The 18804-nt window shown below is 48.8% G+C and overlaps 1 protein-coding gene across 5 annotated transcripts in view; it reads right to left on the bottom strand.

The window, feature by feature from the left end:
• The window catches only part of LOC119175797 (uncharacterized), a 172972-nt gene that overhangs the window by 88785 nt on the left and 65383 nt on the right, over positions 1–18804 (bottom strand). For 4 of the 5 annotated variants that reach the window (XM_037426773.2, XM_037426774.2, XM_075876207.1 and 1 more), the window contains one exon: positions 11342–11439. The exons of the other annotated variant lie outside the window; for it this stretch is intronic. In XM_037426773.2, coding sequence (XP_037282670.2) covers positions 11342–11439 — 98 coding nt within the window. The remainder of the gene's footprint in view (positions 1–11341; positions 11440–18804) is intronic. 5 annotated transcript variants of the gene reach the window in all.

Genomic DNA, 18804 nt, shown 5'->3' with positions numbered 1-18804 from the left:
CTCTGACCTCGCACTCGGGCATCGCACCTAGCGAACATTGTCACGCTCTTCCGCCCCTCCGCGCGGTGGACGCTATCCCACTTCAGCACCACGAACACTACTCCTACTTTCCTGTGCTCCCTTTCGCGAACATGTTATAGTGTCATGTGCTTATTTTGTTATTAAAGTTTTTTTTTCTCCTTTGTCATCATTTTCAGCAGCAGTTGCAGGGCTGGACTAAGGTTAGCTGTCGCTCATAGCAGTGTCATTTTAACTGCATGGGTGACGTCTGGCTGCCTTTGCAGACCGGTAAAGGGCAAATTTAGAAGAGGGGGATGTGGGAATTGAGGCTAGCCCGCCTCAATTGAGGCTGCGCGTGGAGTCTCCCGAGAGGTTTTGTGCACGTGCGTCGGGAGCGGGCAGATATTCTCCGGGATAGCCAACAGTGAGCCACGCAATCTTTTCCGTCCGTCAACTTCCGTCGCTCGGGGCTCGTCGGACTTCGCTGACGGCGCTTCGCCCCCGAAGCGAACGCTCACCTTTTGTTGCCTCTCTGCATACGCTCGGCCGAAGGGTGGTACGGTGTCCTAGTGCGTGGCCAGACTACGCTGACCCGTCTCCCTTCGAAGCCAACACGAGCGCTTTTGCCCTCGCTCGAGCAACCGGGCCTTGGTCCCGGTTGTCTCTGTGAGTCACTTTTACCACGGAGACGTGCTCGTGGCACCCTGTGTAGTACTTTTATGCCCGTGGCGCGGATAAGCCCATTTGCTTTCCCGCCGCGCCTTTGCAACGGGCTGTACTGCGTTTGGTGTTGCCACAGGCAATAAAGTGTTGCGACCTGGAGCAGTATCGTGTTCTCGTCACGGCGACAGTTAACGTGTGCCCTGCGGCTCGCTAAGACCGGACCCACACTAGTGGCCGTACTGCTTCAGGATATGTGTCACTACATCGTGAACGGCTGCGGGTGGGAGCCTTTGCTCTCCGCGTCCTGGGAGCGAACGTACAGTTGTTCGGGGTGCCGCCAAAGGCAATAAAGTGTTTGCGTATTTCTGTTAATCGGACACTGTGTTTTGCCGCACCACGCTATACGCTTTGTTAGTGTAGCGCGCGAGGAGTGGTGCACTACACGTGAGTAGGTGACAGAGACGCGACCGTGTGGCTCGCTAAGCCTGAACCCGCGGCGATCATCCGCTACGGTGAGTAGCGAGAACATCAAACTCCGGGGATCTTTGCGCAAGCGAGTGACGTGGCCTTCGCCCACGTCGCTCGCTTGCGCATAGGCACCGCTAGCGGTTGTCGCACTGGGATCCAGGCTCCCGGTAGACAATAGAGCACGATATAGCGCGTCAGCTACCACGTTAGTGCTCCTCTTCCGATACTGCACTGAAAAGTCATAATGCTGTATTAGAAGAGCCCAGCACGCTAGCCTGCCTACAGGCTCACAGAGCCGTATCTGCCAGCTAAGCGCACTGTGATCTGTTTGCACCACAAATTTTGTCTCATCAAGGTAGACATCAAACTTCCACATTGCAAACACGATGGTGAGACTGTGAGACACTCCCTCTCAGTAATGGAATAATTCTTTTTCGCAAGTATCAACGAGCAGCTGGCAAAGGCCAACGGCTGCAACACACCAACATATCCCTGTAGTAGAACTGCTCCTAATCCCAGATCGCTTGCATCAGTCTGGACAACAAACAGACTGGTCAGGTCGGGGACCTTGAGCTGCACTGTCTCCACGATGGCACAAGACAGACGACAAAACGCCTCTTGCTGCTCAGGTCCCCATCGCCACTAAGCTGACTTACCCAAGAGCTTGGTCAAGGGCGCCTGCATTCGGGCACAGGACGGAATGAACGATTGGTAAAAATTAGCCATTCCGAGAAAGCGGCACAGGCCGCGTACGTCCTTGGGCGCGGGAAAATCGAGGATTGCTTGAAGTTTCTCCCAGTCTGGCTCAGTGGAGCCTTCGCCCAGCGTGAAGCCAAATAACTGAACTCGGGTTTGCGCTAGTTGGGCCTTTGCGAGATTTAACGTCATCCCGGCGGCTCTCACCCTCTCGAGCACATCGGCAATGTGGGCCAAGTGTTCTTCGAAGGTTTGTGAATAAATCACCATGTCGTCAAGGTAGCACATGCAGTAAGACTTTACCACCACCGAGGCGGCATTCGTGGGACTCGCGGGCCAATCGTCAACATTGATGAGACGAAGGTGAGCCTGTTCCTCGCATGAGGGCTTCAACCAGTCCTCTCGCATCCACACGGTCACCCAACCCAAACATTACATGATGTTCCCCTCCGCCCCGCAGACGCGCTCTTGCGTGGGCATCATGAACTCCCGTTAACCCTTTTTCTGTGGCACCCTTGTATAAGTGTATTGTTTGTGTTGTTCCATTTTTTTTCTTCAGCAGCAGTTGCAGGGCTAGGCTGAGGCTAGTTGTTGCCCATTGTGTCTTTGCATGCATGGGCGACGACCGGCTGCCTTTGCAGACCGGTATATAGGGTAAATTAAGGAGAGGAGGATGTGCGGATCTGGGGCGTGTCTGTCATCACTTCGCAGGCATTCCACCGTTCGGCCGCTCTCCTTTTCTTTTCCTTTGCACTGGTAACGGCGCGTGGCGATAGATTGCGCCACGCGTGGGCGCGGCACGTGTTTTCGGGCACTGCGATAATCGGGAGGCCGAGTCACATGCGTGCCGGAAAGGGTCTCTCCTTTGCTGATCGGCGCCTGGTGAGCGCACGCTTCCTTTGTCCACGTCCCCTTTGGGAACCGCCGGACTGTAGCCTGCCTGGGTGTCTTGACATCCCTGGCAAGCGTGTTTACCTGAGTGTTAGCTTCGGCACCGTATGTTAAGCCAACACCGATGCCTAGTGCTTGTAGTGGTCACACCGCACCAAGCTGCACTAGCCGTAAGCCTACGTGTACGAGGTTTGCCCTAACTTTCGCGACCAGGCCCAGTGGCCATCGTGAAAGTGCGCAGCATAGCCGCGATGGACCTTTTTCCGACTGGCGTGTCAAAGCTCGTCAGTGCCAGCTGCGACGTGCTCGCTGTTTCCCCTTATGGTGAACATCCGCAGGCGGGAACCTTTGCTCTTTGCGTCCTGGGAGCGGACGTTCTACTGTTGTTCGGGGTGCCGCCAAAGGCAATAAAGTGTGTGTATTTCTGTTAATCGAACACTGTCAGTTTTGCCGCGCCACGCTAAACGCTTTGTTAATTGGGCGCGCAAGGAGCGGTGTGCTACATGTGAATGGAGACGCGGCCCTGTGGCTCGCTAAGCCTAAACCCACAGTGACCATCCCTTACGGTGAGTAGCGAGGACACCACAGCACCTGTGCTACATTATACACGCGCCACTCTTACCTGCCTTGCAACCACACCTGAAGTGAATGAGGGCGAGCAAAGAGTCGAGGATGGCAGTATGGATTTGTTTTGTTTACGGCCTCAAGTTGTCTCTTCCGCTGCTAGTGCGTGCTATAGCTTCTGACCTTTGTGCACATTCTTATAGTTACTCTGATCACGTGCGAGATCTCCACATCACAGAGGCACAGTGTGCTGGTGCCCGCTACAGACCTTCTCCCAACAAAAAGAAGGCCACCGGAGCACATCATGGGCCTCAATACAGAGCAGCACAAAACATTTTAGAACTGTGTGCAATATTGTTCTTTTTTTGTATGATGTGCAAAAATACAAAGAAATATGCTTGAATGTATATATTAGAACGCCTACCTATGCGAAGTGATGTGACTCATGGAAAGAGGTGCGCTAGACGAAATAGCTAAGTATAGTGCACATCTGATTTATAGAGGGATTATTTACATCATGCGCATCCATCTATAATAGAACACCTGCAGGCTTTTATCGCAAAAAAAAACAAAGCAATGTTTCATTGCATGGCATGAACAATAGAGCAGCACCTCTGTTGCCATTTTTCTGTCTATGTGAATAGAAACATTTTGTACTAAATTGATCATTTTTTACACTATTCCTAGGTCATTTATCTTCAAAATGTATATTCTTAATTTTATTTGTTTTCAATATTTTTGCATATTTAGTGTTTTTTATTGTATTGTTTACCAGCAGGCAACTGAAAATGTGACACTTTTCACATTTTTACTCATACCAAAATATTTTTGTGCTTTGTATTTCTTGGAAAGAGTATTTCATAATAAAAAAGGTGGAATGCTGCAATGCATGTGGGCACACTTTTCAAACTAGCAGAAGCTATTTTCCCGAGACATGAAACAATGAAACATAACCATTTTCGCGTGGTAATAAAAGAGTTAGCGGAAGGAACGCACAGGTGCCTCTTACACATTGGGCCTCTGGAAACGCTCACAAAACTAAAAGAAGAGTTCTGGATTATTAAGGGCAGACCGGTAGTAAAAAGAACGCTGAAAAGATGCATGACCTGTGACCGCTTCAACTGCAGAGCCGTTACTGAACTAGTGGCCCCTTTGCTTCCCGAGAGAGTAACAAAAGCAATGCCTTTTGAGGTGACAGACATAGAATTCGCTGGCCCGCTCTACACAAAATATCTGGATCAGGGCAGAAACAAGAAGTTTTACATTATCCTCTTTACATGTGTGGTAAAAGAGCGATCCATCTTGAATTGGTAACACACGTGTCAATCGACAGCTTTCTCAAGGCGTTCAAAATATTTGTGGCAAGAATAGGAGTGTGTAGAGTTATTTTCTCAGACAATGCAAGAACCTTTTAATGAGTGCCACATGACCTACAAAGGTTGTGGAAAAGCATACGTGGGAAAGACCTCCCAAATTATTTTGCTGAGCATCGCATCCAGTGGAACTTCATCTCCAAAAGAGCCCCATGGTGGGGCGGATATTGGGCGACAATAGTACGATCTGTAAAGTCCTCTCTCAAGAAAGTTTTCAAGAACAGGTACTGCACATTTGAAGAGCTTGCGACAATCCTCACCGAAATTGAAGCAGCGATCAATTGTAGGCCTCTGACATATATTTCTGCAGAGGCCACCGAAATGAATCCTCTCACCCCTTCTCATTTTTTTTCTTGTTGGCAAGCGTCTGATGTCGCTGCCCACATTGAATTCCGAAAATGCTTCACCATGGCCTAACAATTTTGAAAGTAGTCGGAAACACCAACAAAGAATAACAGATCATTTCTGGTAACGATGGGCGAAGGAATACCTGAACAGTCTGCATTACGCACATTTCTACGTACAGACGAGCACGGTGGTGCTCGTCTACGAGCATCTATATTTCCACGACATCTATGGAAGATAAAAGTGGTTGAGAGGTGTTAATCGGATGTGACGACTGGATCAGGGCCTGTATGGTGCGCCTACCAAGTGGGACTGTGATCCGAAGGCCGGTGCAACTTTTGTATGCTCTGGAATCTTGGCGTGAATGAGCTGAAGCTCATAGGATGAGTACGTACTACCACAAGCTTGTTTTCGATAGTCCTCTGACAACCATTTAATAGTGAACTCTTACCAGAGTCATTCTCATCGCAATAAACGTCAGTCTTTCGAAAATCTGCAACGGAGGCATGTCGCGTCTATTTCATCTCCCAATAGTTTCTTTTGCCTGTAGTGACGATGTCCATAGGCATACCATAAAAAATTGACTTTTCATATTTAAAAATAAAACATTTCATCAGCATTTCCTGCACTTCACACTTCCTCAGAGCCACACCGTATACAGGGAAGAGGAACTTCGCCCCAAAAAAAAATTCTCATGCACATGTGGATGTCACCGACGCTGCGGTAGACGGTGCGGTACACTTGTCCTCAGAGAACGCGTTACTGACAGCAGCGTCGATTCGCGATCCTGATGCGGAGAAAAGGAGAGCTACGCAGGATGGCACAACGACCTACTGAAAACGGCACCCACTTCAATTCAAATGTCCAGTTTGAGCAGATGTCAAGGATTGTGATGATTCATCACCTCATCTGCAGTGATGAGTACCCCGGATAAGGCGGAAGTGCGTTCAAAAAATTATTGGGAACAGCGTCCCTGGACGTGTTTGTTTCAGTACCGGATAATAACAGAACATCTGTTTAGCTGCTTATTGAGCTCCCGTACTGCCCTCGTGAGCTAGTCCCCGTCTCGAGTAGTCTTGAGAAAGATGGGTACTTGGTTAAAAAACAAGACAATAGGCGGAAAAGAAATGCACTGTATAAAGGTGTCTTTCCTGTCAACGTCTCTTCTTCCCGTACTTATTCAGCAATCATCTTAATTCATTTAATTGACAGATTAAACACCAAATCATAGACTACCCTGCAATATCCACACAAGCCACTCGGTCTACATCTCAAGAAACCATTTGACAATGCGACACATGAAACAATTCTTAGCCACATATCGAGCTTAAACATGAGTCAGCGAGCCTACAATTACGTGAGAAACTTCCTAACCAACAGGAAAACAAGACTCAGCTTAGGAGGCCTTACATCTAATCTCCAAGAATTGGGCTGCAGAGGCACATCACAGGGCTCTATAATATCACCAATGTTCTTTAATCAAATCATGATTGGACTACCAAAGGAGCTAGATAAAATCCCAGGAATATATCACTCTGCATACGTGGATGAAATCGCAATATGGGTCAGTGACGGGAGCGACGGCTACATAGAACAGAGACTCCAAGAAACAATAGGAACAGTTGAGCGATACCTGGAAGGCACAGGACTCGCATGCTCCCTGGAGAAATCTGAACTACTTCTCTACAGGCCAGCAATCAGAGGCAAACCACCCAAGTTAGAGGAAAACAAGGGGCAATATGAGGAAATTAGGATTCATACACAGGAAGGCACAACTATACTGATCGTCCAAAAAATATGGGTACTGGGATTAGTCATTGAGGCTAACGGCACCAACGGCGACACTATACGCAGACTGAATGCCAAAGTCACAAAAGCGATGAGACTCATTCGTAGGGTCACAAATAAACACCGAGGCATGAAAGGAGCCCACGTAATTAGTCTAATCCCGGCCTTCGTCAAAAGCCACATAACGTATTGCCGCGGGTTATAAATTACAGGGAGTTTATTTGAAAACACGGACAGTGGAACTCGTAGAAACGCTCTCAAAAGAAGGCCGCCATGAGTGTCGTCATCTTCACTGGCCTGCGCTGCGCCTCTCGAGCGAATCTGCGTTCATTGTCGTCGCTATCTCGCCGCTAAATCCAGCTATGCACGTGGCATTACCCTCCCGCCAGAGTGAGCGTCCTCCCGATGCTCAACAGGTAGAGATGCGACCAGCGGGTGTTTACATCACTGAGAGTGGTAAAGTTTCATGTGGACCATGTGCACTGTCTCAGGCAGAAGCTGGCGACGTTACAAACAGGGGGAGGCGTCAGGCACGACTTCGTACGTCCCGTCGCTAAGACGGCGCAAAACCTTGATTGATATGTGGGGTTTAACGTCCCAAAACCACTATATGATTATGAGAGACACCGTAGTGGAGGGCTCCAGAAATTTAGACCACCTGGGGTTCTTTAACGTGCACCCAAATTTGAGCACACGGGCCTACAACATTTCCGCCTCCATCGGAAATGCAGCCGCCGCAGCCGGGATTCGAACCCGCGCCCTGCGGGTCAGCAGCCGAGTACCTTAGCCACTAGACCACCGCGGCGGGGCGGCGCAAAACCTTGTAGGGTCTGAAGTAGCGCCATAGGAGTTTCTCTGAGAGGCCTCGCCGTCGTACAGGAAACCAAACCCAGACTCTATCTCCTAGTTGATAAGTGACGAATCAATGGCGAAGGTTGTACCGTTGGGCGTCAAGTTGCTGCTGGTTCATTATTCCGACGTGAGAAAGCTGCCTTGCTTCCTCGGCACACTCAGTGAAGTCTGCGGGGTCTGTCTCTGAATCATTGCAATCGTAAGGCAGCATGGCGTCAAGCATTGTAGTAACTTCTCTGCCATGAATTAGTGCGAACAGCATCATTTTTGTTGTTTCCTGGCACGTCGTAATATGCGCGAATGTGATGTACAGCAATATTCGGTCCCAATTCTTGCGTTGCACGTCGACGTACATGCAAAGCATGTCAGCGATTATCTTAAGACGTTGTGTAAGCCCATTCGTTTGTGGGTGGTAAGCTGTCGCCTTCCTATGCGCTGTGCCACTGAGCGAAAGCACAGTGAGCAAAAGCTTGGCTGTAAACGCAGTACCTTTGTCCATTATGACGACAGCTGGAGCACCATGTCTCAGGACAATGTTTTCAATCAAGAACTGGGCCGCTTCAGCTGCAGTGCCACTCGCAATTGCCTTGGTCTCCACGTATCTGGTGAGGTAGTCTGTCGCCACTATGACCCATTTGTTGCCGCTGTCTGATGCTAAGAGTGGGCCCAGCAGATCCATTCCGATTTGGAGAAACGGAGTTTCTGGCACGGGCACAGGATGTAATAGCCCAGCGGATTTGACAGGTGGTACCTTGTACCGCTGACAGTCAATGCATGTTCGGACGTAATGTTCCACCTCTGCTGCGATTCTTGGCCAGTAATATTTTTCTTTGACGCGTGTCAGTGTTTTTGTGAAACTGAGGTTGCCCGCAGTGCCTTCGTCATGGCAGGCTTATAAAATTTCGCTGCGGAGAGCTTCAAGAACTACCAACAGGCAGCTTCTGCCTGTTGATGAGAAATTTTTTTTGTACAGAATTCCGTCCCGTAAACAGAATGACGATAAGTTCTTCAAAAACACTCTTGATGCATTGGCGGCTCGTCCGTTCAAGAATGCTATAAGCGAGCTGAGCTCCAGATCATATTGTTGTTGCCGAGAAATGATAGCTGCATCAACAACTCCCAAAGAACCTGTCAATTCATCATCCTCTGTAGCCGATGATTCAATCGGTGACCTTGACAAACAGTCGGCATCTAAGTGTTGCCTTCCGGACTTGTAAATTATGGCCATGTCGTACCCTTGGAGCCGTAAGCTCCATCGTGGTAACGTCCAGATGGGTCTTTCATGTTGGTCAACCAACAAAGAGAGTGATGCTCACTTACAACTTGGAAAGCGCGGCCATATAAGTACGGGCGGAACTTCGCAACTGCCAAACGACAGCCAGACACTCCTCCGTTGTTGAGTAGTTGGACTCAGCGCGTGTCAACGTTCTGCTAACGTAGGCAACTACTCTCTCTACACCATCTTCGCATTGGACAAGAACAGCACCTAGGCCCACATTGCTGGCGTCTGTATGGATGGCTGTTGGTGCATTCTCGTTGAAGTGAGCGAGTACGGGTGGAGTTGGTAGACGCTTTCGCAGCTCGTTGAACGAAGCTTCTTGCTCTTCACCCCATACAAACGCAACGTCTTCCCTTGTAAGGCGGGTAAGTGGAGAGGCGATCTGTGCAAAGCCTGCTATAAATCGCCGGTAATAGGCGCAGAGATGCAAAAAACACCTGACCGTTTTCTTATCAACAGGCCTTGCGAACTTTGCAATGGCTGCAGTTTTATCTGGATCAGGCTTCACACCTTCACGACTGATTACGTGTTCCAGAAACTGGAGTTCTTCGAAGCCAAAGTGGCATTTTTCCAGTTTGAGTGCGAGTCCAGCGGACCATATAACTTGAAGGACTGACAGTATCCACGTTAGATGTTTGTCTTTACAAAGTGTCAGCGCAGGATATTTCCGCGCGCACTTCTCTTGCCAGGAGAATGCTGAAGCCGAAGTAGAAATGCTTTGCAAGCTGCGTGTGAAATTGATTGACTCGCTACAAGGCAAGCGTGTACAGAGGCGCATCACCATTACTTCAATTGATGACGGATTTCCTGTGATTTGTGAATAAATGTAAGTCTTCTGAAACTTCCCCCTCAAGTGTTAGCTCAATGCACATGCGCCAGTGCATTGAGAGCCCTCCGTTTATTAAGCTTTCAACTTCTTTTAATTCGAACAAATTTTCGGGCTTCTTTGAGTTCGAGTTATCGAGATTCGACTGTATATTTACTCGCATAATCCCCGCACTTCAATATTTTCCCCTTTGCATTGCCCCCAAAAAAATGCATTTTTTCCCACAAGTATTTAATTATCGCACCCTTGAAAATGCAGCAATAATTTCGTCTTTTACTTCCAGCCAACGATGATAGTACACGACAGCCTACCGGCATCTCTTAAGCATCCTGCCTACTAACAACGCACGGAGCCTTAATCCAAGGCAAGCCACAAGTTGCAAGTACGCATGGAGGCATGTTGCGGCAAATTAGTGCCAGTCCATGTAGCGCACGTAGCATTTGTTCTGTTATGCTATGGATCGATACAGAAGCTACACGGTAGCTTCAAAGTTGAAAGTGATTGATCATGCACTAGAAAATGGCAACAGGGCTGCCAGAAGACACTGAAGATTTGACAAGTTTTTGCTTCCGCTACTGGCAACTGCAGCATGAACAGCTGAAAACCACCAACAAGCCGCGATGGCCCTTCCGTTGGCCTAAGACTGGGAAATATCCACAGGTTGAGGAAACACTTCATTACATTAAGGGTCTCCACGTGGTGACCTTTGAGACATCCTGAGCTAGTGGCTTCAGTGTCTGCAACTAAATCTTTCCTTTGTGTTTAACCTATGGTTTTATTGTTAAGGTAAGTCTTGAATAGTACATCTCAAAGCTTTTGGTTAGTTGCTGGTGTGAGAGCCCTGATTTGAGGCCGCTTTAGGCAAAGGGGGGTTTTTTTTCTAGGCACTTTGTGTGTTCTTGCGAAAAAATTAACCCGCTTAATTCTCACACCCCCCTACCCCCACCTTTTCACCAGTTTTCGATGAAAAAAAATGCCAGGATTATGAGACTACATATGGTACTAGTCACGGAACCAAAATCATTGAAAATGACTGGTCATGTAAATACACTCGAGTAGCATCACATAACCATCCGATTCATGTGACCACCAATAATGTAACATCACATAGCTACTCATGTGACCAAAATCAATTAAATTCACGTATCCACTAGTAACGCAACTAAAATCATGTAACATAACAAAACAACTAGACACCAGAGACATCCCATAGCATCAGGAACAGCAGTCCTTCGACAGGTTCCCACAAAATCCCGCTAGTTCCTTGACTTACTGAACATTGCATAACACCTAGTCACGGGACATGTTTCTGCCAAAACCATGTAACGTGCATAGCGTGGAAAAGCAACCAAAAAGAAGAACTTAAACCTAGCAATACTTAGTGCTAGTAGCAAAAACTTAGCATCTTTAGCAAAACTTAGAAGAAGTTAGGTGGAACCTTACCTCTACCAACGATTGCAGCCCCACTAGTGCTAGCTGTGCACTTTTTTTTTAGTAGTGAAAGCAGTAACGATTCACTTACATGCAGGCATCAGTCGCATGATACAAGCTGCTAGACCAGCAAGAAAGCAAGAAAAAATATATAAGCAAGCGTACCTTTCCAGAAGTACGAATGCCTCGACCTCGTCTGAGGGTGCTTCTTGTAGCAAAACCAGGTGGCCTACATGCTGTTTCATTTACTCCTGCGGCATCAGCTGTTAAAAAATGGAGCATGTAAACGAGGTGCAGACATTTGTCAAGTCAGTCTACAGCACTGTAAAATTTGTGACCTGGGATGTCCCAATAGCTTGCCAGAGCTTCCAGCAATACTTTTTTCATACAATAATAAATGCCAGGAGCAATTGTCACATTATTCAGGGTTTTCATTAAAATACACCAAATGAATTAGACTCCAGAGTACAAATTCCTTCAGATAGGTGCAGATTGGTTTAAGGCAGTTAATGTCACAAAATGACAATGGCTACAAGGGCGGAGGGCTCCGGATAATTTGAACCAACTGGAGTTAACTTGCGATGGCATGACACAAAACACAGGCCTCTATTTTGCCCCCATATAAAGCAATGGCCATGCATCCAGCACCGAACCTGCATCTTTCAAGTCGGCAGCTGAGCACACTGTAAGAGAGCACGTGCACCCAGCCACTCTTTCCCTTTTACGGCAGCATCAGAGCCTAGCTGTGAGGACATGTCTGTCCCTTTGAGAAACGAGTCAATGAAGTCCCTTGCGAAGGGACGGGGCACCCCACGGGCGGCGCACGTAATTCCCCTTTATTAGCTCACAGAACAGGTTTCCCCACCCTCAGCGAAGGAACGAACCCTCGTCAGAGAGAGGGAAACCGGGACGGTGGAAAAAATGAGCGTGTCAATGACCGGATGCTCTCTCTGGCACTGGCTACCAAGCAGGAAGGACGAACCCGGAAATCCCTGGAGAGCCAAGGACGTCAACGACCGAGGTGCAAGCGTCTACCCTTTGTTACCTGCCTAGAGCGGAAGTCCCTCTAGGCGACGTTTACACATTATTGCTACCGTAGCAACAGAGTGTTGTTTTGTTGACCTAGCCTGTTGCCTTATTCGCCCAAACCCATGTAGGTGCGATGACTCGAGCTACAGAAAGGGGATGTTAATCATGTACGGTACGACTGTGCGGCTGGAACATTAGCTAGGCTTTTGCGTCAGCCGTACATAGGGCAGACCACGGTGGACACCGCACATCCGGCGCCCAACGTAACTAATTTGGCAATGCCGCTAATTTTGTGGACGCGAGCGACTACCGACGCTCCTCCAAACGTAGGGCAACAGGCATGTCAGAATTGCAAGATTTGTTAATGTTGTCTGATCTCGCGTCGCAGAGTGACAATCCTCTGGCTAACGCAGGGGCACTGTTAGGACCTTCCAACAGTGCAAATTTGGTCGTTTCACGCGGCACGACCAGAATGTTGCAGACACCACGTTAGCAGAGACTAGGCCTATGACGGAGAGCGCCACGCCGGGCGCTTCGTCACCTCGCGACGCGAACAGAGAGGCGCCGCCACAAGTTGCTCCGACATGCGCTGCAACTGTAGCCAAGTCTTCGGGCAGCAATTTACCCTCGAGTGAGGTACTCTTGCAGAATGCACTGTCAGTTATGCAAAGCCTGGCGACTGCCCTGCAGAACACAGCGCAGGCCCCCGTGCAGAATGTACATCCACGTGTCAAGGTAGACATGCCTACCTACACTGGCTACCACTACTGCAAGAGCTCCAATGAGTATCTCAACCGGTTGCTCCACTATCAGCAGGAAACGGGGCTTTCTCACGCCGAACTTTTCAAGCGTGTGGTCCCAGTGTCGCTCAGAGACCAAGCGGCTCGATAGTTCCAACTGGCCATTGTGCCCGCACAATAGAAGAGTTTCATAACAGCTTTCATGGCGAATTCCTTCTGGCTAATAATAAGTGGTGATTGCGGAGGGAGTTGGAGCTACACAACCAGCATCCGGACAAATCCTTGCTGGAGTATGTACGGGCGATGAACAAACTGTATTGTCTCGCTAACCCTCACACCACCAACACAGAAAAAGTCGAGCGCGTTACGTGACAGGGGCACCCGACTTTTGCAGCGCACTTCATGATATGCAAGTTCGCAGACCTATAAGAGCTTGCTCCCAAAGCAAAGCGCACACAAGGGGACATCCTCGCAGCCAGAGCAAATCGCCCACCTCCACCCACAGCGCAGTCAATCGAGCCACGCTGTGCGTGGAATAGTGGTGTAGTAGCTTCAGAAGCGTTTAGGGATAACACTTCAGCATCGTTCACCGATGAGCACGTACCACGCGGTTGGGAGCTGTCAGACGGCGCTTTGGACCCCTATGCTTATGCGCTCCTTACAGCCCACGCCGCTCCTACACGTGCCACTCCACGGCAGGAGCTCACGATTCACACGAGGCCTAACGAGTGGCACAACCCGGAGCGAGGACCACCGAACCGCGATGACTTACGATTGAGCCGGCATGGTTTCCGCGGTCCTTGCTATCAGTGTGCCGCGCCCAAGCACATCACCTGCGAATGCGATCGCACACCGGGTCAGGAGGAAACGCGCGGTTCGAAAAATGGACGGCGCCGCCAGTGAACCACATCGGACATCGCGCACTTATAAGTAATTCCACCAATGCATTCAGATCACTTGCACCCTGAGTGTCACACAGGTGATCCCGCAGACTCACCTGCATCGCTAATCGAGTTGTAGTACTTTTGGACACGAGGGCAAGTGCTTCTTTATTCAGCACCATCACCACGAGAACACTATCCGCTTGAGACAAAGCGCCATCTTCCGCCTTACTATGGGCGCAGCACAATCGAGCGGCATGGCTAGGCTAATGATCTGCTAGGAAAGACGTGCGAGGCGACGTTTCGTGGATCTTTCTGGGCTGTCAATGTCTCTAATCCTGGGGCGAGACTTCAAGTCGGATGTTGTCATTGACATTGCAAACGGCGGTTACCGAGAGCACAACGTATATTTGCTAAAGCTTTTCTCGAAGGCCCCCGCATTGACAAAGACATGTCAATCGCAGGGAGAGGCGCAAGTACGCGAGGAGGAAAGAGCGCCAAGAAAGCGAGTAACCACACCGCCGGAACAATGTGTCGCGCTACAGGGAAGATCACCCGCTTTTGATAGAGGCACAGAGCCTGCCAGAAGGAGAAAGAGTGCAGCTGTCGTCACTGTTGTACGAATACGACGCAATGTTCCCTGATCGCCCCGGCCACACTGCACTGGTCAAGCACAGAATTGACACGGGTGATGTACGACCCTGGAAGTGCAATCCCCGACCGATCAGCTTGGTTAAGCGGAAAGCACTTGATGCCGCATTGGACGAACTCATCGACACAAGCGTAGTTGAGAGGTCAAACAGCCCATGGTGTTTCCCGGAACTTCTAGTTTCAAAGAAAGATGATACATATTGCCTTTGTGTAGAGTACCGCAGGCTGAATGAGGTTAAAAACAAGGACGCGTACCCTCTTCTCTAACTTGTGTCTTTAGTATCCAACCTAGGCGGAGCAAAGTACTTCACTACGCTCCAATGCTAGCCGCGGATATCTCCAGGTTGAGATGGACGAGAGGGATAAAGAGAAGTCGGCTTTCATATGCCACAGAGGACTTTTCTAATTAAGGAGAATGCTGCTATGTATCAGGGGCTAATGGACCATGTTTTGAGAGATTCAAAGTGGCAGCACGCACTCGCTTATCTACACGACATAGTGGTTTACTCCAAAATGTTCGAGGAGCACTTTCGCCATTTGAGAGACGCTATAGAAAGGCTGAGGTCTGCGGGCATCACTCTGAACCCAAACAAAGCTCAGATAGCATCGACCCGAATAACATTATTGGGATTTACGCTTTACGAGGGTCGCATTTTGCTGGATAAGAGTAAGCTTGAAGCGATAGTCAACTATCCATCACTGAACAATATCGATGAGCTGAGGCACTTTCTGGGGATAGTGAACTTTTATCACTAGTTCATTCCAGACAGTGCGGCAGTACAGGCACCTTTAATGAAGCTCTCGAGGAACCGCGAGCATTGGGTTTGGAGCCAAGAGCAAGAGGCCGCACTGCGTTGCCTCACGAAGTTGTTGGCCAATACGGCTACCCGATTTAAACAGAGTTTGTGATTCACACAGAGGCAAGCGACCTAGGCTTAGGAGAAATTCTGATTCAGGAGCATGGTGGTGCTCTTCGACCGATCATGTTCGCAAGGCGTTCGTTGACGCCGGCAGAAACTACTCAGTTACCAAAAAAGAGTATCGCGATAGTTTTGGATCTCCATGAGTTTGACTTTTCATCAATGGAGTTGCGTTTCTGATTCAGATGGACCAGATGGCACTCACGTGAATGAGGCGCTTAAACGAACCAAGTAGCCGCCTGGCGCATTGCGCATTGCTGCAGCGTTAAGACTTCCCCGTTCGCTACCGCAAGGGTAAGAACAATGCCGCGGCCGACGCATCATCGTGTGCTCCAGTACGACACGAGGCAAGTCACACGACTACCTCGGAATGAACTGAGAGCAAGACACTCACAGTGATGGAAACAGTGGAGGAAAGGTTAGTTCAAGGCAAAAGCGTGAACCACGTGGAAGCTGTCGTTAGCGCAGATATTGTTTTCAGTAGGAGCTCAGCAAGAAGATCCATTTTGTCGAAAGGTGTTTGATGGGCTCCAGGAGCTGGGTGGCAGTGAGACCACCACACGCGTGGAGGCAGGTGGTATTGCTGTCGGTGTGGAGAGCTCGGCAACAGCTGGTAGTGCTGCGAGGGTGCTGGATTAATATCTGCTGGATTCTGACAGCGTCCTATTGAGGTATATCCCATGCGACGATGACACAAGCGAGTCATTCAAAGTCGTGATACCGCTCATATTGAGAGGAGCACTTCTTCGCTACTTTCATGACTCATGCATTGCTGGGCATGCGAGCGGCCCTAAGACTTACGCTAAGTTGTGTTGCCTCCCTACCTGGCCAGGCATGAAGCAGGATGTGATTCGCTATGCCCGTTCGTGTCGCGTGTGCCAAAGCGTCAAGCCACGAGACGGACGTCCGCCCTACATCACGCAACTGATTAGCAGCCAGGCTGTAGACATAAAAAGACTGAACGCTGACCAAGAGGGTGTCAAAAATGCAAAAAGAGACGTTTCGGCTTCCATACAAAAGCCTTGTTCACTAAGCTAAGAAGGCGAAGCTTCCAACTTAAATCCACTAAAGTGCCCCGCTGCGGTGGTCTAGTGGCTACGGTACTCGGCTGCTGACCCGCAGGGCGCGGGTTCGAATCCCGGCTGCGGCGGCTGCATTTCCGATGGAGACTGAAATGTTGTAGGCCCGTGTGCTCAGATTTGGGCGTACGTTAAAGAACCCTAGGTGGTCTAAATTTCCGGAGCCCTCCACTACGGCGTCTCTCATAATCATATAGTGGTTTTGGAACGTTAAACCCCACATATCAATCAATCAATCCACTAAAGTAATCGCTTGAGGCATTTTGCATACATCATAGATAGACTGTCGGCGTTGCGGTTGAGCGTGTTGCTCGTTGTCTGAATCGATAAAGATTCCAGATAGTGCCTTCTCAGCTTAGTGAACAAGGCTTCCGCGCGGAAGCCAAAACATTTTCGACACCCTCTTGGTCGGCATCCTGTCTTTTTATGTCTACAATGCCATTACTTCCCGACCAGACAAGATTTCATCCAATGCTCAACTTCATTTTAACAGCCACACTCCCTGACAAATAGAGGCATGTGACGTAATGGGCCCGTACCCCCCAACTCCTAGTAGAAACAAGTTCTTGCTGGCAATCACGAATCACTTCACTAAATGGGCAGAACTTTTCGCCCTTAGGAAGCTGATGGCTGGAGTGATCTTACAGAAGTTGATGGAGGTTTTATATATCCCACTGAGGTCTTCCGATTTGGAGCAATTTTTGGAGCAGCGAAATTTTCATTTTGGAGCACATTGGAGCTGCAAATTTTTTCATTTTGGAGCACATTTGAGCAAAAAAATTTTTTATTTTGGAGCAATCTGGAGCAGCTATCTTCACATCTTGGAGGAGAAGCAAGTTGCATTTACATTTAAGGGCATGAATAATTATTTTGGGACTCTTATCTCCTGTGAAGATCTCAAAGTATTTCCGTTCATTTCAAATCTCATGAAGCCAGTCATCTTAGGAGCACTCCCTATTTTAGTTGATGATGCCAAAATAATGGCATCATTATGTTGGCCATTCTGAAAAAACTTGTTCAGTATTATTTTCGTAGCAAATAAACAGAATACTGGTTGAATAAAATTGTACTTCAAGAAATAACCATATAAATACACCTAAGTGGTAATCAGTATATAATTGATTGATATGTGGGGTTTAACGTCCCAAAACCACCATATGATTATGAGAGACGCCGTAGTGGAGGGCTCCGGAAATTTCGACCACCTGGGGTTCTTTAACGTGCACCCAAATCTGAGCACACGGGCCTACAGCATTTCCACCTCCATCGAAAATGCAGCCGCCGAAGCCGGGATTCGATCCCGCGACATGCGGGTTAGCAGGTAATCAGTATATAAGGTAGACAAATGCTGTGACATACAACACTAGAGACACACGCAGTCGCAACTGCATTTCCCTTAGATGACTCCAAGGCTATAGAAAGATTATAATTCTTCACAGCTGATTATACTGCTGGGCTTAACATGACGTCATTTAGCTAGTCTCATAAAGCCAACCTCCTCCGGCACTCGCCTCTCTGTGCTATGTGCGGAAAAAAAACCTCACAGGGTACCTTATGCAAATGCCTCAGACGACTAGAAGGCAAGAGCAATTTTGGTTTTATTGCCATAGCAATTACAAGGGCATCCTCAACCGGTCTTTGCCATCGCCTGGAGCAAAGACCAGTCGAGCTATATATGTGCCATGGCAAAACAATATTTTGCCCCCCCCCCCCCCCCTGGCTGAGCCCCTGGCCGTCACCTTCATGTTTTGTGTAACGTCCCGATCAATAACATCCTCCCACGCATCGCGTTTTACAAGCGGGCAAAAGCGCACGAGCAGGGGTGACGGATGCACCTAAAGCAGAGATAAAAAAGCCAGTTTTGCTGCAAAAGCAAAGCAATAAATGCGACAGCAGCAACTTGAAATGTAACGCTGACAAAGGCAAGCAGATCGAAACATGCAGCGCGCTGCTCACGCACAAATGATGCACGAAAACAGCACACACAGGACATGAGCCAACTAACAACGTTTACCCCTCAACACTTAACGCACTGTTTAAACAAAAACAACGCACGAGACGTAGTCACAAGTACAGATGAGTGCAAACTACTAAGTCTCCCAGTTGTTTTACGTCGCTGTGTATGAAAAGCGTGCTCTTTTCGCAAACAAGGCCTGTGCAGCCAGCGAAGTGACCTTTGTGTTGGGCCCGGCAACTAACGCAATCGTTCCGGTGGAAGCCGAAGGCGCACAATTTTCTCCACTGAAGAATAAGCGAAATCACACGAGGGAGAACTCCTCGGAGGAGAGGCGAGGATGGCGCATCACGTGACAACGACGTCACGGGTTA

Source organism: Rhipicephalus microplus, chromosome X, assembly GCF_043290135.1.
Source record: "Rhipicephalus microplus isolate Deutch F79 chromosome X, USDA_Rmic, whole genome shotgun sequence".
NCBI classification, from domain to species: Eukaryota; Metazoa; Arthropoda; class Arachnida; order Ixodida; family Ixodidae; genus Rhipicephalus; species Rhipicephalus microplus.
This window is presented reverse-complemented; position numbering and strand designations above follow the sequence as displayed.